The sequence below is a fragment of the Neoarius graeffei genome, chromosome 28, assembly GCF_027579695.1.
Source record: "Neoarius graeffei isolate fNeoGra1 chromosome 28, fNeoGra1.pri, whole genome shotgun sequence".
Taxonomy (NCBI): Eukaryota; Metazoa; Chordata; class Actinopteri; order Siluriformes; family Ariidae; genus Neoarius; species Neoarius graeffei.
This window is the reverse complement of record NC_083596.1, coordinates 8,762,688-8,778,819: the sequence shown is the minus strand read 5'-3', so window position 1 is coordinate 8,778,819 and position 16,132 is coordinate 8,762,688. Positions and strand designations below refer to the sequence as shown.

General features: G+C 41.2%; 1 protein-coding gene across 3 annotated transcripts in view; it reads right to left on the bottom strand.

The window, feature by feature from the left end:
- Positions 1 to 6,360: 6,360 nt before the first annotated feature.
- The window catches only part of LOC132875444 (MOB kinase activator 3B), a 48,094-nt gene continuing 38,322 nt past the window's right edge, over positions 6,361 to 16,132 (bottom strand). For all 3 annotated transcript variants that reach the window (XM_060912215.1, XM_060912217.1, XM_060912216.1), the window contains exons 3-4: positions 12,824 to 13,026; positions 6,361 to 8,323 (exon numbers count right to left, since the gene is read on the bottom strand). In XM_060912215.1, coding sequence (XP_060768198.1) covers positions 8,294 to 8,323; positions 12,824 to 13,026 — 233 coding nt within the window. In that variant the 3' untranslated portion in view covers positions 6,361 to 8,293. The remainder of the gene's footprint in view (positions 8,324 to 12,823; positions 13,027 to 16,132) is intronic.

The following is a 16,132-nucleotide window of genomic DNA, read 5'->3' as shown; positions in this document are numbered from 1 at the left end:
TGCCACTTTAATTGCATTCTTTAGAATTGAAGAAATTAGAATATGTTTATAATTAAGAATTTGTGTCTACTTATTATAGAATACTGGAATAATATGAGAAAATAAATGAGTAATGTAATATTAATTGATTGTGATGCCAAATGTTTTGCTTTGAAGGCTTCACAATGAATCTTCCTTAGTTTTAGCCTGGCAAGCCAGACTAAATGTGAATATTTGCCACTCGTAGGCAAAAATATTTTTGGCCGCTAGGCGGGTGGGTCTAGTTTACTAGGCTACCTTAGTTTGCCACCTTTAACTTGTTTAGTGTTGCCACCTAGTGGAGAAAAGAGATATTGTCTATATTGATATCTGAATTTAACAGGCAAAAACAAGTTCGGCCAATTGATTTGCTACCTAGGTCAATTTACTTCAGTCCTGTGGACATTTACGGTCCGTGTAGACATAACGGGGGAAAATTGCCCCCCCTGAAAAAAAATTCAGGAGCCGCCACTGGAAGAGATACAATTTAACTGAATTGTGGATGACGGATGGATGATGAAGGCCACGTCATGGCAACAGCTCATGGCCTTATGGACAGATAAGCGAATTAAAATAGGCTTGAATCAAAGCGCTTCATCTAAATTGCTGATCTGCCTCGAGAGAAATACGAAAGTAATGAAACATCTCATCTCATTATCTGTAGCCGCTTTATCCTGTTCTACAGGGTCGCAGGCAAGCTGGAGCCTATCCCAGCTGACTACGGGCGAAAGGCGGGGTACACCCCGGACAAGTCGCCAGGTCATCACAGGGCTGACACATAGACACAGACAACCATTCACACTCGCATTCACACCTACGGTCAATTTAGAGTCACCAGTTAACCTAACCTGCATGTCTTTGGACTGTGGGGGAAACCGGAGCACCCGGAGGAAACCCACGCGGACACGGGGAGAACATGCAAACTCCGCACAGAAAGGCCCTCGCCGGCCACGGGGCTCGAACCCGGACCTTCTTGCTGTGAGGCGACAGCGCTAACCACTACACCACCGTGCCGCCGTAATGAAACATTAGTTAAAGAAATTAATAGACAATCAATGCAAATCAATGTATAAAATTTGTGTGAAACCAAGTTTATGAATTTAATAAAAACCTCTCTAGTTTATACCTCTAGCTTCATATTCATGAATTTCTAGTTGTAATAATCTTTACAGGTTGTATAATGGAAGATGAGCTCTGAAGAAGAAAAAAAAGTGTCCCCAATCAATCAGTGTTGAGGCTTCATCCATCTTTCTCAGTCCATCTGTTAAAACATTAGGTGTAGTCAAAAATAAACGAACAATATAATACAATACAGTACTTTTCATCCTCAAATGTTGGTAGGATTTAAGCTTTCAACCTTAAATCAGCATTTCCAGTGTACATTATACAACCAAAAAACACAGTAGGTTATGGGAAATTAGTTCAAATCTAAAGAAAGCTCTTCTGTTTAATAAAATGTCCTTTCGTGACTTTCCATCCCAGTCCAAATCGGAACTATAATCATAACTGAAACATCCAAACTGATCTCAGGGCATTCTTCTACACGCATCATCTTCAGCTTTTTCCCTCTGAGCCAGGATCATGAACACCTCGTAGACCCGGAACGTGGCCAACCCGGTGGCCACCAGGCTGGCGGCTCCGAGGATGTACCACCAGTTAAAGAAGCCGAAGGAGACGCCCTTGGCGATGCAGTAGAGCCCGAAGCAGACCAGAGCTACGACGGAGAGGATCTGGACGCACAGCGGTGGCCCGGAGGATGCAGATTTCTCCCCCATCGCTGACTCAGAGATGTCCTGATGCTTGCAGATGTACAGAGAGAAGTGTTGTGCAGAGCATCGCGTGAGCTGACTTCTTAGCGAATCGAGACACTCTCCATCCCTTCAGGTCGCTTTGGAGAGCTTGGTCTTATATACTGTACAGCTCAGCTCAGGAAAACCTACTGAAGATAAGTCTGAGGTCTAATCTTCCTCTCAAAGAATAGAGGGATCATCTGAAATGCCCTAGCAAGGATTACAGCAGAGATATACACACTATTCTGGAGCAATCAGTCAGAGTGGGTTCTCTAAAGAGCTTACAGGAGACACAGAGATTTTAACTCGCAAGCTGGAAATGCTGGCTCCTTAGTTTTGTCCTCGTGACACCACAGAGCAGTTAGACCAACTGCAATGAGGCAAGTTTTCGAGGATAAACAGTAGAACATTGTTTATGGTCGTGATATTTTTAGCACAACTTGCATAATAAAGACCCTGGGGATGGACAAATGATAAATTTATTCGCTCGGGTAAGTGGAACACTCAGTGTGCTGTGTATTGGCAGCTCAGAAACCAAAATATCCAAATGAAAAAGTGGTAGTTAGCGTACTTTAGTAATATACGGCAAGCTAGTTACAGTGCCTTGCAAACGTATTCATCCCCCTTGGTGTTTGTCCTGTTTTGTCGCGTTACAAGCTGGAATTAAAATGGATTTTTGGAGGGTTAGCACCATTTGATTTACACAACGTGCCTACCACTTTAAATGTGCACACTTTTTTTTTTATTGTAACAAGATGAAAAAACAAATCTGGAGTGTGCATAGATATTCACCCCCCAAAGTCAATACTTTGTAGAGCCACTTTTTCTACAATTACAGCTGCAAGTCTCTTGGGGTATGTCTCTATTAGTTTAGCACATCTAGCCACTGGGATTGTTGCCCATTCCTCAAGGCAAAACTGCTCCAACTCCTTCAAGTTTGGGGGGTTGTGTTGGTGTGCAGCAATCTTCAAGTTATGCCACAGATTCTCAATTGGATTGAGGTCTGGGCTTTGATTAGACCATTCCAAGACATTTAAATGTTTCCCTTTAAAACCACTCCAGTGTCGCTTTAGCAGCATGTTTAGGGTTATTGTCCTGCTGGACCATGAACCTTCGTCCCAGTCTCAAACCTCTGGCTGACTCAAACAGGTTTTCCTCCAGAATTGCCCTGTATTTAGTGCCATCTATCTTTCCTTCAGTCCTGACCAGCTTTCCTGTCTCTGCAGATGAAAAACATCCCCACAGCATGATGCTGCCACCACCATGCTTCATTGTAGGGATGGTGTTCTCCTGTTATGCTCTAAAATTGAGAAATTGTATTTTTAATTGTAATTAATTTCACGTTTTTTTTAAAAGATTATTTTATTACATCTCAACTGGTAGGTATGAGAGTAAAATTCTTTGTCTTTTTGAATTGAATTGGAGTTGAATTGGAGCCTTGCTGGAACCCACTTATAGCCCATCTAGTTTAGCCCATCTACTGCCCATCTATTACCCATGTGGGCTCCAACAACAAAGCCCACTTATTGCCCATGCTTAATTTAGCCCATTTAATGCCCACCCATTGCCCATGTGGGGCCCAACAACAAAGCCCACTTATTGCCCATGCTTAATTTAGCCCATTTAATGCCCACCCATTGCCCATGTGGGGCCCAACAACAAAGCCCACTCGAAGCCCATGCCCAGCCGAAGCCCACCTAGCCCAAATGAGGCCCATATGGGCCCCAACTGTATGTGTTTGCAGGGCAGGGTGTTGGGTTTGCGCCACACGTGGCATTTCCCACGATGGCCAAAAAGTTCAATTTTTGTCTCACTTGACCAGAATCTTTTTCCATGTGTTTGGGGAGTCTGCCACATTCTGTAAGGCAAACTCCAAATGTGATTTTTTTTTTTTTTAAGCAATTACTTTTTTTCTGGCCATGCTTCCATAAAGCCCCACTCTGTGGAGTGTTTGGCTTAAAGTTGGTCCTATGGACAGATACTCCCATCTCCGCTGTGGATCTTTGCAGATCCTTCAGTGTTGTTGTTGTTGTTGGTGTCTTTGTTGCATCTCTGATTAATGCCCTCCTTGCCCGGTCTGTGAGTTTTGGTGGGTGGGCCCTTCTTGTCAGATTTGTAGTAGTGCCATATTCTTTCCATTTTGCTCTAATGCATGCTCCCTGGGATATTCAAAGTTTGGGATATTTTTTATGACCCAACCCTGATCTGTACTTCTCCACAACTTTGTCTCTGACCTGTTTGGAGGCTCCTTGGTTTTCATGTTGCTTGCTTAGTAGTGTTGCAGAGTCAGGGTCCTTCCAGAACAGGTTGATTTATACAGACATCATGTGACACTTTGATTGCACACAGGTGGATTTTAATCAACTAATTATGTAACTTATGAAGTGAATTGGTTGGGCCAGCTGTTATTTAGGGGTTTTATATGAAAGGGGGTGAATACCTATGCACACTCCAGATTTCTGTTTTCTCATCTTGTCACAATAAAAAAAGTACACCTTTAAAGTGGCAGACATGTGTAAATCAAATGGTGCTAACCCTCCAAAGATCCATTTTAATTCCAGCTTCTAACGTGACACAACAGGACAAACACCAAGGGGGATGGATACTTTTGCAAGGCACTGTAAGTACATTAAAATGCATCATGAATGTTTAGCTGGCTAAAGACTCGCCACTTAATTAGCGAAACCTCCCATACAATTCACTCAAGCTCAATGACTGAGTACATATTAGTGTGGCAAAGTGGATCAGCAGCAGCAAATAAAACACCCAGAGTCTGTGCTAGCTACAGTAGAGTGCAAAAGTTTATACCCCACAGCTTCCGAAAACAATTATTTGCTGAATGAAAATCGAGATGAAGTCGAGGTTATTATTCAAATAATATTGGCTGGCGTTGAGTGATATATCAGCTATATTCCATTCAGCTAGCATGATATTGAACGAGTCGACTAATTCAGTATCATGCTAGTTGAATGGAATATCTCTGATATACCATGAAGAAAAAAAAAAAAAAGCCAGCCAATATTATTATTCTTCATATCAACATTCTCGAAGGCTAACGCTAGCTTACCCGCGACTCAGTGCCGTTAGTGCGGCAGTGCAGTCACTTTCCAGCCCATGTAGCGTTCAGCAGTAGTGTTAGCGAAGGCCAACACTAGCGCAGTCAAGCCAGTGTTATCAAGCGCAAGTAGCACAGGCTAACGACCAAGAAACTAAGATTTCTATCTCCAGATTCTTCTTCCACAAACACTCGCAACAGAACAATCTGGCAGCCAAAATTCTCTCAAAATCTCCTGCTTTTAATGAAGCAAACCATGGCAGCCATGTTTGATTACATATTGTCACAGTCGCCCGCTCGTGCACAAGTTTTACCTCTCTGATGTGTCTCTCTTCCAGTTTTTCGATGTCCGTTGGTATGTTTTTCCTCTTGTAAATGTGTGTGAAGAATATATAATGAAGTTTTGGAAGCCTTTCAAGTGTTCAGCACGTCTTGAGTTTATTTATTGCTTAATTATAGCATAGCTAATCCTAGCAGTAGCACTGGCTTAGCCTAGTCTTTTCCCTTTCCTGGCAGACAAAGAAATGGTTCTGTGCATGTGCAGCAGAAAAGTTATCACTGGATATTCGCATGAGCTCTGATGCGTGCACATTGTCAAGACAACATGACGTCAATGTCGTAACAATATTCTTTCTATTGAGTAAAGTGATGTAATACACATAGAATAAGCGATATGCTAACAATATTGCATGCCATCAAACCAAATGAATGAAACTCGCTAGAAGGGAATAGAACATGTTTTTATTTCATTGAAAAAGTGTCCTTTATGTATAATAAGTCACCGATATTCACTAAGCCTGAGGCAGATAATTGTTTCAGTATAAATACACAGGTGATTATTTTAAATAATCATTAAAAAAATTTTCAAACTTCAAAAGCTGCATGCTAATGTAATAAAGGCGTGATGCAGACTTGTCACTTATCTACGCTGAGTCACATAAAATACTTTGCTCTGAAATCGATAACATAAATCTCAATCCCACACTGTAAAACCCGATAAGGTCACCGAGCTCAAAAATTTTACTGAAACCGATTACGTAAAAATTTGAGGTAAGTAACTTAAATTTTTTAAGGTAAAATTTCTTAAAAATTACACTATAGTTACACTTAATTGTAATTAAGAAATCTTACCTTAAAAAAATTTAAGTTACTTACCTCAAAAATTTTTACGTAATCGGTTTCAATAGAATTTTTGAGCTCAGTGACCTTATCGGGTTTTGCAGTGCACTTTACCTTTGAATAGTTTTAGAGCAAACTTTGTAGCATCTTTAGTGCTTTTAGTAACAGCATTTTCTTTCAGAATTTGTAATTCTTCCTCACTTATGATGACAAAGTGCTTGGCCGCTGTTTTGCCAAGTTGCTCGAGGTGATTATCGAGAAATAGTCTGAATTTCTCGACCAGTGCACTCGATTACCTATAATCACCTCCGTATTTATACTAAACATCATTAAAGCATAGTTATCAAATATTACTACACCTAAACATTTACATCTCCATTTTCATGCTCTAATAAATTTATTTATTCAAACGTACCTCATTAAAGACTTAAAATACAATCTCTACTTCATTAAGTCTCACTTATAAGGCATGAGGAGTTCAAACACTCAAACAGTCAAGAGTCAATAGGAATTGGGAAAATCTGAAAATATTGATCACAAATCATGAGAAAAGTTACACCGTTACCTACAATGAACCAACCAGACACGGAAGAAATACAGACGCCAACATGTAAAAGAAAGACAACTTAAAAAACCCGACATTCACAAACAGCAGGAGCTGAAAAAGTTCTAAGAAGTGAGTTATATATATTTATTTAAAAAAAAAATCAATCCACATTTGTATCACATTCAGAAATCTCATTTTTGTTTGCTTCAGTAATTATTTTATTATTATATGGTTATATCAGGGATGGATCAATACTCAGACCACCATCAGGTACAGTATTGTCCCAATACTGTGCTCATACTATCTGAGGGTGCATTGCAGCACTGGTGACCAGACGACATGACACGACACGACCGTGATCTGGACACGTTTCACAATTAATATAAAAATATCAACAGAGCACTTCACTTCAGCGAGCACTGAACCCCGAGATACACGTGCTTCCTTCCCCCATGGCTCGCTAGCGTCTACACTTTTCTCATGAATCAAGGTGCAATTTATAGCACCTTGTGCTTATTTTTAATGAGCACTCTCGCTCATTCTGCCCTACATGCTTAGTTTAGCCATCCTCTCACTTTCTATAAAAAAAATGTATATATACACACTATTTAAACACCATAGCATCTTCAACATGAAACTGAGCATCTGAACTGAGAAGTTGTTCATTGTTTGAAGCACACCGAGACGACCAATAATACGCCTCAGGTTGTCCATTTCAGGATCAGTGCATCATCGAGTACCAAAAAAAACACGTCCTTGTACTCAGTATGGGGGAGAAAGTATCGCTGCATCACTAATTTGTAATAAAAACTGAGCATCCTGTAAAATCTTGAGGGGTTTCTTGATTTCCATGTAGGGGTGTGCAAACTTTTGCACTCAGTTGTGACAAATGCTAAAACAACCTCTAATTGCTACAGGTATGTGCTGTCAGGAAAGGCAGAAAAAACAAAACAAAAAAACCCCCAAACAAACGCAACCTCAACCTGAGCGTCTAACTACGAACATGTGAGACTTTTATTTTTATTTTTTATAAAACTTATTGCGTGGAGTTTTGTTTAAATATTTTTCCAAATCTTACAGCGTCACAAATCAAGAATGGCTGTTAGGAAACAAATCCAAAATTCTCTTTATGGATTCAGTTTACATCATCAGGTTTGGGCTGAAGCTCTGAGATGCTCATTTTTTTGTAGAAAAAAAAAAAAATCATAAAAAGCAAACAAAATCCCTACAATATTAAAATTTTATTAAAACTGGTTGTCAGCTTTACACTGATTAGTGATCACTACTGGGCTGGTCCATAGAAAAGAGGAATGTCAAGTGGTCTGAACACCACACACACACACACACACACACACACACACACACACACACACACACACACACACAGTGTTCACCAGGGGTTAATTTCACTAATCCTCTGCAGTCGTTACCCAGTGAGTAGCTTTACGATATTATTCTCAATCAAAATAGATCTCCAGCCACACTGCATAGTTATAGTTCTCAAGTAGTGCATAATCCTATTACTGCATTAGAGCGCCACCTGGAGGACGAGCACCACATGCATGCATGTGCTACTTATCACCACCGGGTGGTGCTGTTGCTCCGAGTGACAATGGACATGCTTCCGTGCTTCATTCCGCATCCTGCTTTTTTCATTCCATCACACTTCATAAGCATCACACTGTCCGAGTTCATCTGTTCATCCGGGACGTCCTCTGTCCGAGATAAACAGTTTTTCAGGTCCACGGTGTCTGATACGGGGCCCTAGAGACACATCCGTGAGGTCATCTCTTTCTGCAATCCCAAAAGAAGATAATACATCATCATCATGACATCACACAAGTAGGGTTCTACAAAAGATCTAACAAACTTTATGAGACACATACTTACCTTGCAAAGCTCTAGTTTTTCCAATGTAGTCCGTGTTACTCATCCTCTAACATTCAAATGAATCAGTTTCTGCACCAACAACCTATATCGAGGTTGCCAATGGCTGGTTCAATTCCCCGGACCAGCAAGAATAGCTGAAGTGCCCTTGAACAAGCCAATCCGACCCCCAACTGCTCCTCAGACTGCTCTAGGTATGTTGTATGTCGCTCTGGATAAGAGCGTCTGCTAAATGTCGGTCATGTAATGCAACGTATGGACATGCACGTCACAAAGCACGGAATATAGAAGAACACCTTGTAGCTGCGGCTACCTCTAGAGACATTACGAGGAAAGGTAAAGCTAGTGGAGATCCTTGCTGCCTCTGGCGAGTGTATATGGGGAGTACATTACTCTCTCCTGTGAATGCTTCACAATTTTAACAAGAGTGCTCCGAGAGCACAATATCCCCGCCCCCCCAATTTGCAACAAAATTGCAATATGCATATTACAAAGAATCCTGTCAAGTTCCATGAAATTCCTCCAAAAATTCTGAGAGGAGTTGATTTCAGAAGGTGAGTACCCTTCCCGGGAGGGACGGACATCACCACGACATAATCCCCCTTCAGACCTTTCAGCCAGCGGGGGATAAAAATTGCGAGGGAAGTTGATTTCAGAAAGCAAGCACACCTTGATGAAATTGCCAAAAGTACAAAGTTTGTTAATAATCGAGCGCATAACTCTGGGAAAATTTGCCCAAATTATACAAAATTTCAATGTGTGTATAACTGTCATATAACAAAGCATTTTGCCAAGTTTGGTGAAATTCCTCCACAAATTGTGACAGGAGTTGATTTCAGAAGACCCTCATGAAATTATCAAAGTACAAGTTATTTAATCAAGGGTCAAAACTCTGGTAACAATTCCACAAATGAAATTAAATCGCAATATGTGTATTACCGTCATATAACAAGGCCTTTTGCCAAACTTCGAGAAATTTGTCCAAAAATTGTGAGAGGAGTTGATTTCAGAACGCGAGCACACCTTCAGGAAACTGTAAAAGTAAAGGGTGTGAAATCAAGGGCTGTAACTCTGGTAAAATGTGACCGAATTGAACAAAATCACAATACGCGTACTACAAACATATAACAAAGGCCTCTTGTCAAGTTTGGTGAAATTCCTTCACAAATCGTGAGAGGAGTTGATTTCAGAAGAACGTACTCCCTCATGAAATTGTCCCAGTATAATTTTGTTAAATCATGGGCTGTAACTCGTAAAATATGACACAATTGAATTAAATTGCAATATGCGTATTACTGACCTATAACAAAGAATCCTGCCAAGTTTTATGAAATTCCTCCAAAAATTGAGTTGATTTCAGAAGGTGAGCGCTCTTCCCGGGACGGACGGACGGATGGAAATCGCCGTGACATAATCCCCCTTTGGGCGTTTCGGCCAGCGGGGGATAATAAGGTTGGGGTGGCAATAATTTTGAATCCAGTGATTTTCTTAAAAAATAAATATAAAATCTGAAAACCAGTATAGGTCACATGCTTATGGTTGACATCGCACACAATGAATGTTTTATACATATTTGCTGTTATGGGTGCCAATAATTTTAGAGTTGAATAGAGAACATATGGCAGATGTTTGCCTTAAATAAAAAGTGTAAGCGTGGTTATGTCCAGTCTACATCGAGAGGGGACACACACACACACACACACACACACACACGCACGCACGCACCTGAATAAAGCAAACCACTTGATAGACATTACATTACAGGCATTTAGCAGACGCTCTTATCCAGAGCGACATACAGTGGGGCAAAAAAGTATTTAGTCAGTCACCAATTGTGCAAGTTCTCCCACTTAAAAAGATGAGAGAGGCCTGTAATTTTCATCATAGGTACATTTCAACTATGAGAGACAAAATGAGAAAAAAAAAATCCAGAAAATCACATTGTCTGATTTTTAAAGAATTTATTTGTAAATTATGGTGGAAAATAAGTATTTGGTCAATAACAAAAGTTCATCTCAATACTTTGTTATATACCCTTTGTTGACAATGACAGAGGTCAAACGTTTTCTGTAAGTCTTCACAAGGTTTTCACACACTGTTGCTGGTATTTTGGCCCATTCCTCCATGCAGATCTCCTCTAGAGCAGTGATGTTTTGGGGCTGTCGCTGGGCAACATGGACTTTGAACTCCCTCCAAAGATTTTCTATGGGGTTGAGATCTGGAGACTGGCTAGGCCACTCCAGGACCTTGAAATGCTTCTTACAAAGCCACTCCTTCGTTGCCTGGGCGGTGTGTTTGGGATCATTGTCATGCTGAAAGACCCAGCCATGTTTCATCTTCAATGCCCTTGCTGATGGAAGGAGGTTTTCACTCAAAATCTCACGATACATGGCCCCATTCATTCTTTCCTTTACACGGATCAGTTGTCCTGGTCCCTTTGCAGAAAAACAGCCCCAAAGCATGATGTTTCCACCACCATGCTTCACAGTAGGTATGGTGTTCTTTGGATGCAACTCAGCATTCTTTCTCCTCCAAACACAACAAGTTGAATTTTTACCAAAAGGTTCTATTTTGGTTTCATCTGACCATATGACATTCTCCCAATCCTCTTCTGGATCATCCAAATGCTCTCTAGCAAACTTCAGATGGGCCTGGACATGTATGGGCTTAAGCAGGGGGACACGTCTGGCACTGCAGGATTTGAGTCCCTGGCGGCGTAGTGTGTTACTGATGGTAGCCTTTGTTACTTTGGTCCCAGCTCTCTGCAGGTCATTCACTAGGTCCTCCCGTGTGGTTCTGGGATTTTTGCTCACCGTTCTTGTGATCATTTTGACCCCACGGGGTGAGATCTTGCATGGAGCCCCAGATCGAGGGAAATTATCAGTGGTCTTGTATGTCTTCCATTTTCTAATAATTGCTCCCACAGTTGATTTCTTCACACCAAGCTGCTTACCTATTGCAGATTCAGTCTTCCCAGCCTGGTGCAGGTCTACAATTTTGTTTCTGGTGTCCTTTGACAGATCTTTGGTCTTGGCCATAGTAGAGTTTGGAGTGTGACTGTTTGAGGTTGTGGACAGGTGTCTTTTATGCTGATAACGAGTTCAAACAGGTGCCATTAATACAGGTAACGAGTGGAGGACAGAGGAGCCTCTTAAAGAAGTTGTTACAGGTGTGTGAGAGCCAGAAATCTTGCTTGTTTGTAGGTGACCAAATACTTATTTTACCGAGGAATTTACCAATTAATTCATTAAAAATCCTACAATGTGATTTCCTGGATTCTTTCCCCCCATTCTGTCTCTCATAGTTGAAGTGTACCTATGATGAAAATTACAGGCCTCTCTCATCTTTTTAAGTGGGAGAACTTGCACAATTGGTGGCTGACTAAATACTTTTTTGCCCCACTGTACAACATACCCAGAGCAGCCTGGGGAGCAGTTGGGGGTGAGATGCCTCGCTCAAGGGCACTTCAGCCATTCCTGCTGGTCCAGGGAATCGAACCGGCAACCTTTTGGTCCTAAAGCTGCTTCTCTAACCATTAGGCTTCCCCATGACACAAACCCTCTGTCCAAAATAGGATCCCCTCTCTCTTCCCTACAAACTACATCACGTTCTTCATGCCCTCGGCTCCATCATTTAAACCCTACCCGACCTGCAGTGCATTGTGGGACATCAGGAGTGGTATCCCCCCCCACAGACATACTGCATCATGACAGTGCTGTGATTTTGGACATACCGCATCATTCACACACTACATTTCATCCTACAATGTTCAGCAGAACTTTTTTCTTTGCTTCTTAAGCTCTGATTTAGCGTGGCCATACTGACCCCGTGTTCTCCCTCACTGCTCGCTCACAAGGAGAGCTTATGATGAAGTGAAGAAAGTGGTCTTTGTTCACTGTGCTGTGTATCCACGCCTCTGGCGCTCATTAGCTGGACGTTTTTTTTTTTTAACATGCGAGTGCTGCAGGGAAACTAGTCCGAGCCGGGTGTGTGATGTGAGCAGGAGTGTAAATGTCTCTGATGCAGGATTTCGGGACTTGCGGCTTAAACACGTCAGAGGGGCTGGAGTGAGAAATACATTATAATGCAGCCTTGGAGTGGAGCTCGGTGGTGTGGGTTTATAATCACTAAACAAAGATTATTTTATTTCATGCAGTCACGGGATGTACGTTTACATCATGCTCGACTGCTCACAGAACTCTATGGAAGACATGATCAGTTCATGCTGGTGGTACAAGGTTGTTTATCTCTTTTGAAAGAACAGTAGAGAGCAGTAGTGAGCCTCAAGCCAGGAGAAATTTTGTTCCTGGTACTGTTTAATCTGCTTTGGCAGTGTGCGCATTTTGATGCAGTGCTCTGAATCGTTCTTGTTTAGTACCCAGATGTTTGCCCCCCTGTATTACCCACCAGTGGTTCCAGCTCCTTGCGGTCTATGAGGTTGAGCTCGGTGCAAAAGTAGTAAAAGTGCTTGTAGCAGGTGTTGACATGGGCCTCGGCTCCCATCAGGATGATGCGGTCGAAGTGGTGGATGTAGACGTGCACGAAAACCCGGAAGAGCCGGCACAGGATTTTCTTACAGATCTGAATGAAGTTCTTGGGGAATGGAATTCCTGAGAGAAACAAAAACAAACAAACAAACAAAAAAACAGCGAGACAGAATAATTTTAGTGGGGGATACATACATTCACACAACGTGTATGTAAGTGTAGCAGGCTGCTAAATCTCTATTACATCAGTCATCACTGACAGAAAACTCCAGAGCATTCAAATGTTTTGTCTTTGCCATCTGAGAATAAGCATGTCAAAGATGCATATAAAAAAAGTAGACGTGTGTATTTCTTTTCTACAGTGACAACACAAGTCCCAAAAACTTCACAACTTCAGGAGTCATTTCAATGTAATTCAATAGGATCCAGAATCATTTTACTGCAACAAAATTATTCTTCAGTCTAATGCAATATGATTCAGTGGCATTTTAGCTCAATAAAATACGATTTGGATTCATTTCCGTGTAATACAATATGATTCAGAGTCATTTCAGTGTCACTTTAGTGCAATAAAATATGATTTGGAGTCACTTTAGTGAAATATGATTCAGAGTCATTTCAGTCTAATAGAATATAATTCAGAGTCATTTCAGTCTAATACAATATTCAGAGTCACTTTAGCACAATAAAATATGAGTAATTTTATTGCAATAAGATATGATTCAGTCATTTCAGTCTAATAGAATATAATTCAGAGTCATTTCAGTCTAATGCAATGTGACTCATTTTAGCTCAATAAAATATGATTTGGAGTCACTTTATTGCAAGAAAATATGATCGAGTAATTTTAGTGCAATAAGATACGATTCAGTGTCATTTCAGTCTAATAAAATATTATTCAGTGTCATTTTAGTGCAATAAAATATGATTCAGAGTCATTTCAACTCTAATACAATATGGTACAATATTGTGCAAATACCTCAGCTGGGGATGGGGGTGGGGTTTCAGTTTTGAGGACTTTAAGGCCCCTTTATGGAGATTGACAGAGGCCACGCTCCCTTTTATACCCCTTTTCCACCAAATCAGTTCCAGGGCTGGTTCGGGGCCAGTGCTGGTGCACAACTCGTTCAACTTGCGAGCCAGCTGAGAACCAGTTTGCTTTTCCATCGCTCGCGGTGCTAATGGAAGACATGTCATTATGTCACTGTATACAACGACGTAACTGACGTATACGTCATTACGTCGCTGTATACATCAGTTACATCGCTACGTTTGCATAAACCTTGGCACGAATATCGAAGCAAAAACAACGCGGAAGAAGCCGCAGCAGCAACAACAATAATAATAAATGACTTCGCGTTTGTACAGCTGCTGCTTCTCGCTGCTTAAAAATGGCGATCTTTCGCGGTCTTGTTATTGTTGTTGGTCTTAACAACTCCTCCCCCCCCCCGCTGACGTAAGCGGTTCTTTCCTCTGGCCCAGCAGAGAGTTGGTGCTAGCCTGGAACCGGTTTTTCTGGCCCCAGAGCCAGTTCTTTGTCAGTGGAAACAGAAAACCCGGTTCCAAACTAAGCACTGGCCCCGAACCAGCCCTGGAACTGCTTTGGTGGAAAAGGGGCATTAATGAGACTGACAGGCACAGATGCCACGCTCTGCCACTCAGACTGACAGATACATAGACCATGCCTACTGCACTGAGACTGACCGACGCCACGCCTCATTCTGTTGTACTGACAAGCAGAGAGGCCACGCCTCCTTTACTGTGACTGACAGATACTGGGACCACACCTCCACACCATCTCATCGCTGCTGTTTTCAGGGGTTGAAATTAACTTTTGAATGTACTTGCCCTCAGGGCAACCAACCCCAAAAATTTACTTGCCCGCATGCATGTATCAGTTGCCCTACTTTTTTGCAGGTTGACTGGGTAAGTAATTTGCATAAAAAGGAATCTGGATGTATATTATAGAGTATGCAATAAAATATCTCAACTTGTTTTGCCATTGTTTGATTACTGATTGATAGAAATAAAAAGTTAGAACACTCATATGTGTTTGGTGTTTATTTCATCATGATGAACAGTAAAACAACTCTGTATAACTACTAGTATCTTCTATTAAACATGTTAAACAGTCAGAAAACATCATGTCATCATGGTCAAGTGTAACTGATCAAATCAGAATTAAAAATCAGTCCTAAAAGACGCTTCGTTCGTTCTAGCTTACGTGACCATGGCGCCTCGTGTGAATAATCATAATATCATGTAGCGCCATCTCGCGAATGGAAGCGTCAACTACCGCAACGAACCAAAGTCAAGGACAAACAAAAGAGAAGACCAGAAAAATAAAGTTTTCGTTCTGTTTCTGTTAGGAATCACAACAACTTAATTTTTCTTGGTAAAATAGACATTCAAACACAGTTGTCCGACGGACAACTAGTGATAATTTTATTGTTGCCCGAGTACGAGAATGACTTGCCCATGTCCGTTGGCACACGCTTAATTTCGACCCCTGCGTTTTATTCAAAAAGACCAACAATAAAACGTGCACCTTCACCGTTCAGCTCTTAGTATTTGACAGCTACGATCATCCTACTCCTCTGAAACACCGTGAAGTCTCAGGACTTTCCGAGGTTCATTTCAGAGGCTTCTGAAAGCAGTTGTGATGAAGGATTACTGGGGCTGTTAATGGTACTGGAACTGTGCACTAAACTAGTATATGTCCAAACAGGATATTCCAGGACACTCTTCCTCCACCTATAGACAGGAAATATCCTGGTGTACTTAAACAAAAAAAACAACATTAAGCATGGCAGTGCTGACTCTGCACATTTGAAAAGTTCAATAGAACTCAAGGCAAGGATCTCATTCACACACAAAACTGTGGAGTAATTTTCTATGTGAAATTTAATTTAAGGCTTAAATTGGTAATTAAGTTTCACAAAGTTTAATCCGCACCTTCTTCTTCATCTAAGGTTGCTTGAAAGTTCACTCCATACTCCAAACTTATTCAATAACAGCCACAAGATTTAACCCTGTGGACAACACAGCAGCTTATCAAAAACCTCCGAATGCTTACTTGTTTATGCGTAGTTACAGCTGCAACCATGATTGGTTGGTCACTGTTTAAGGGAGGGGCTTAGCAATATGTCACTTAGTAGCCCTATGAACAACGTATGAAGTTTCTCAAGTTGGTTTTTATCTATTGCTGGAAAAATCTAGCCTGGCAAGC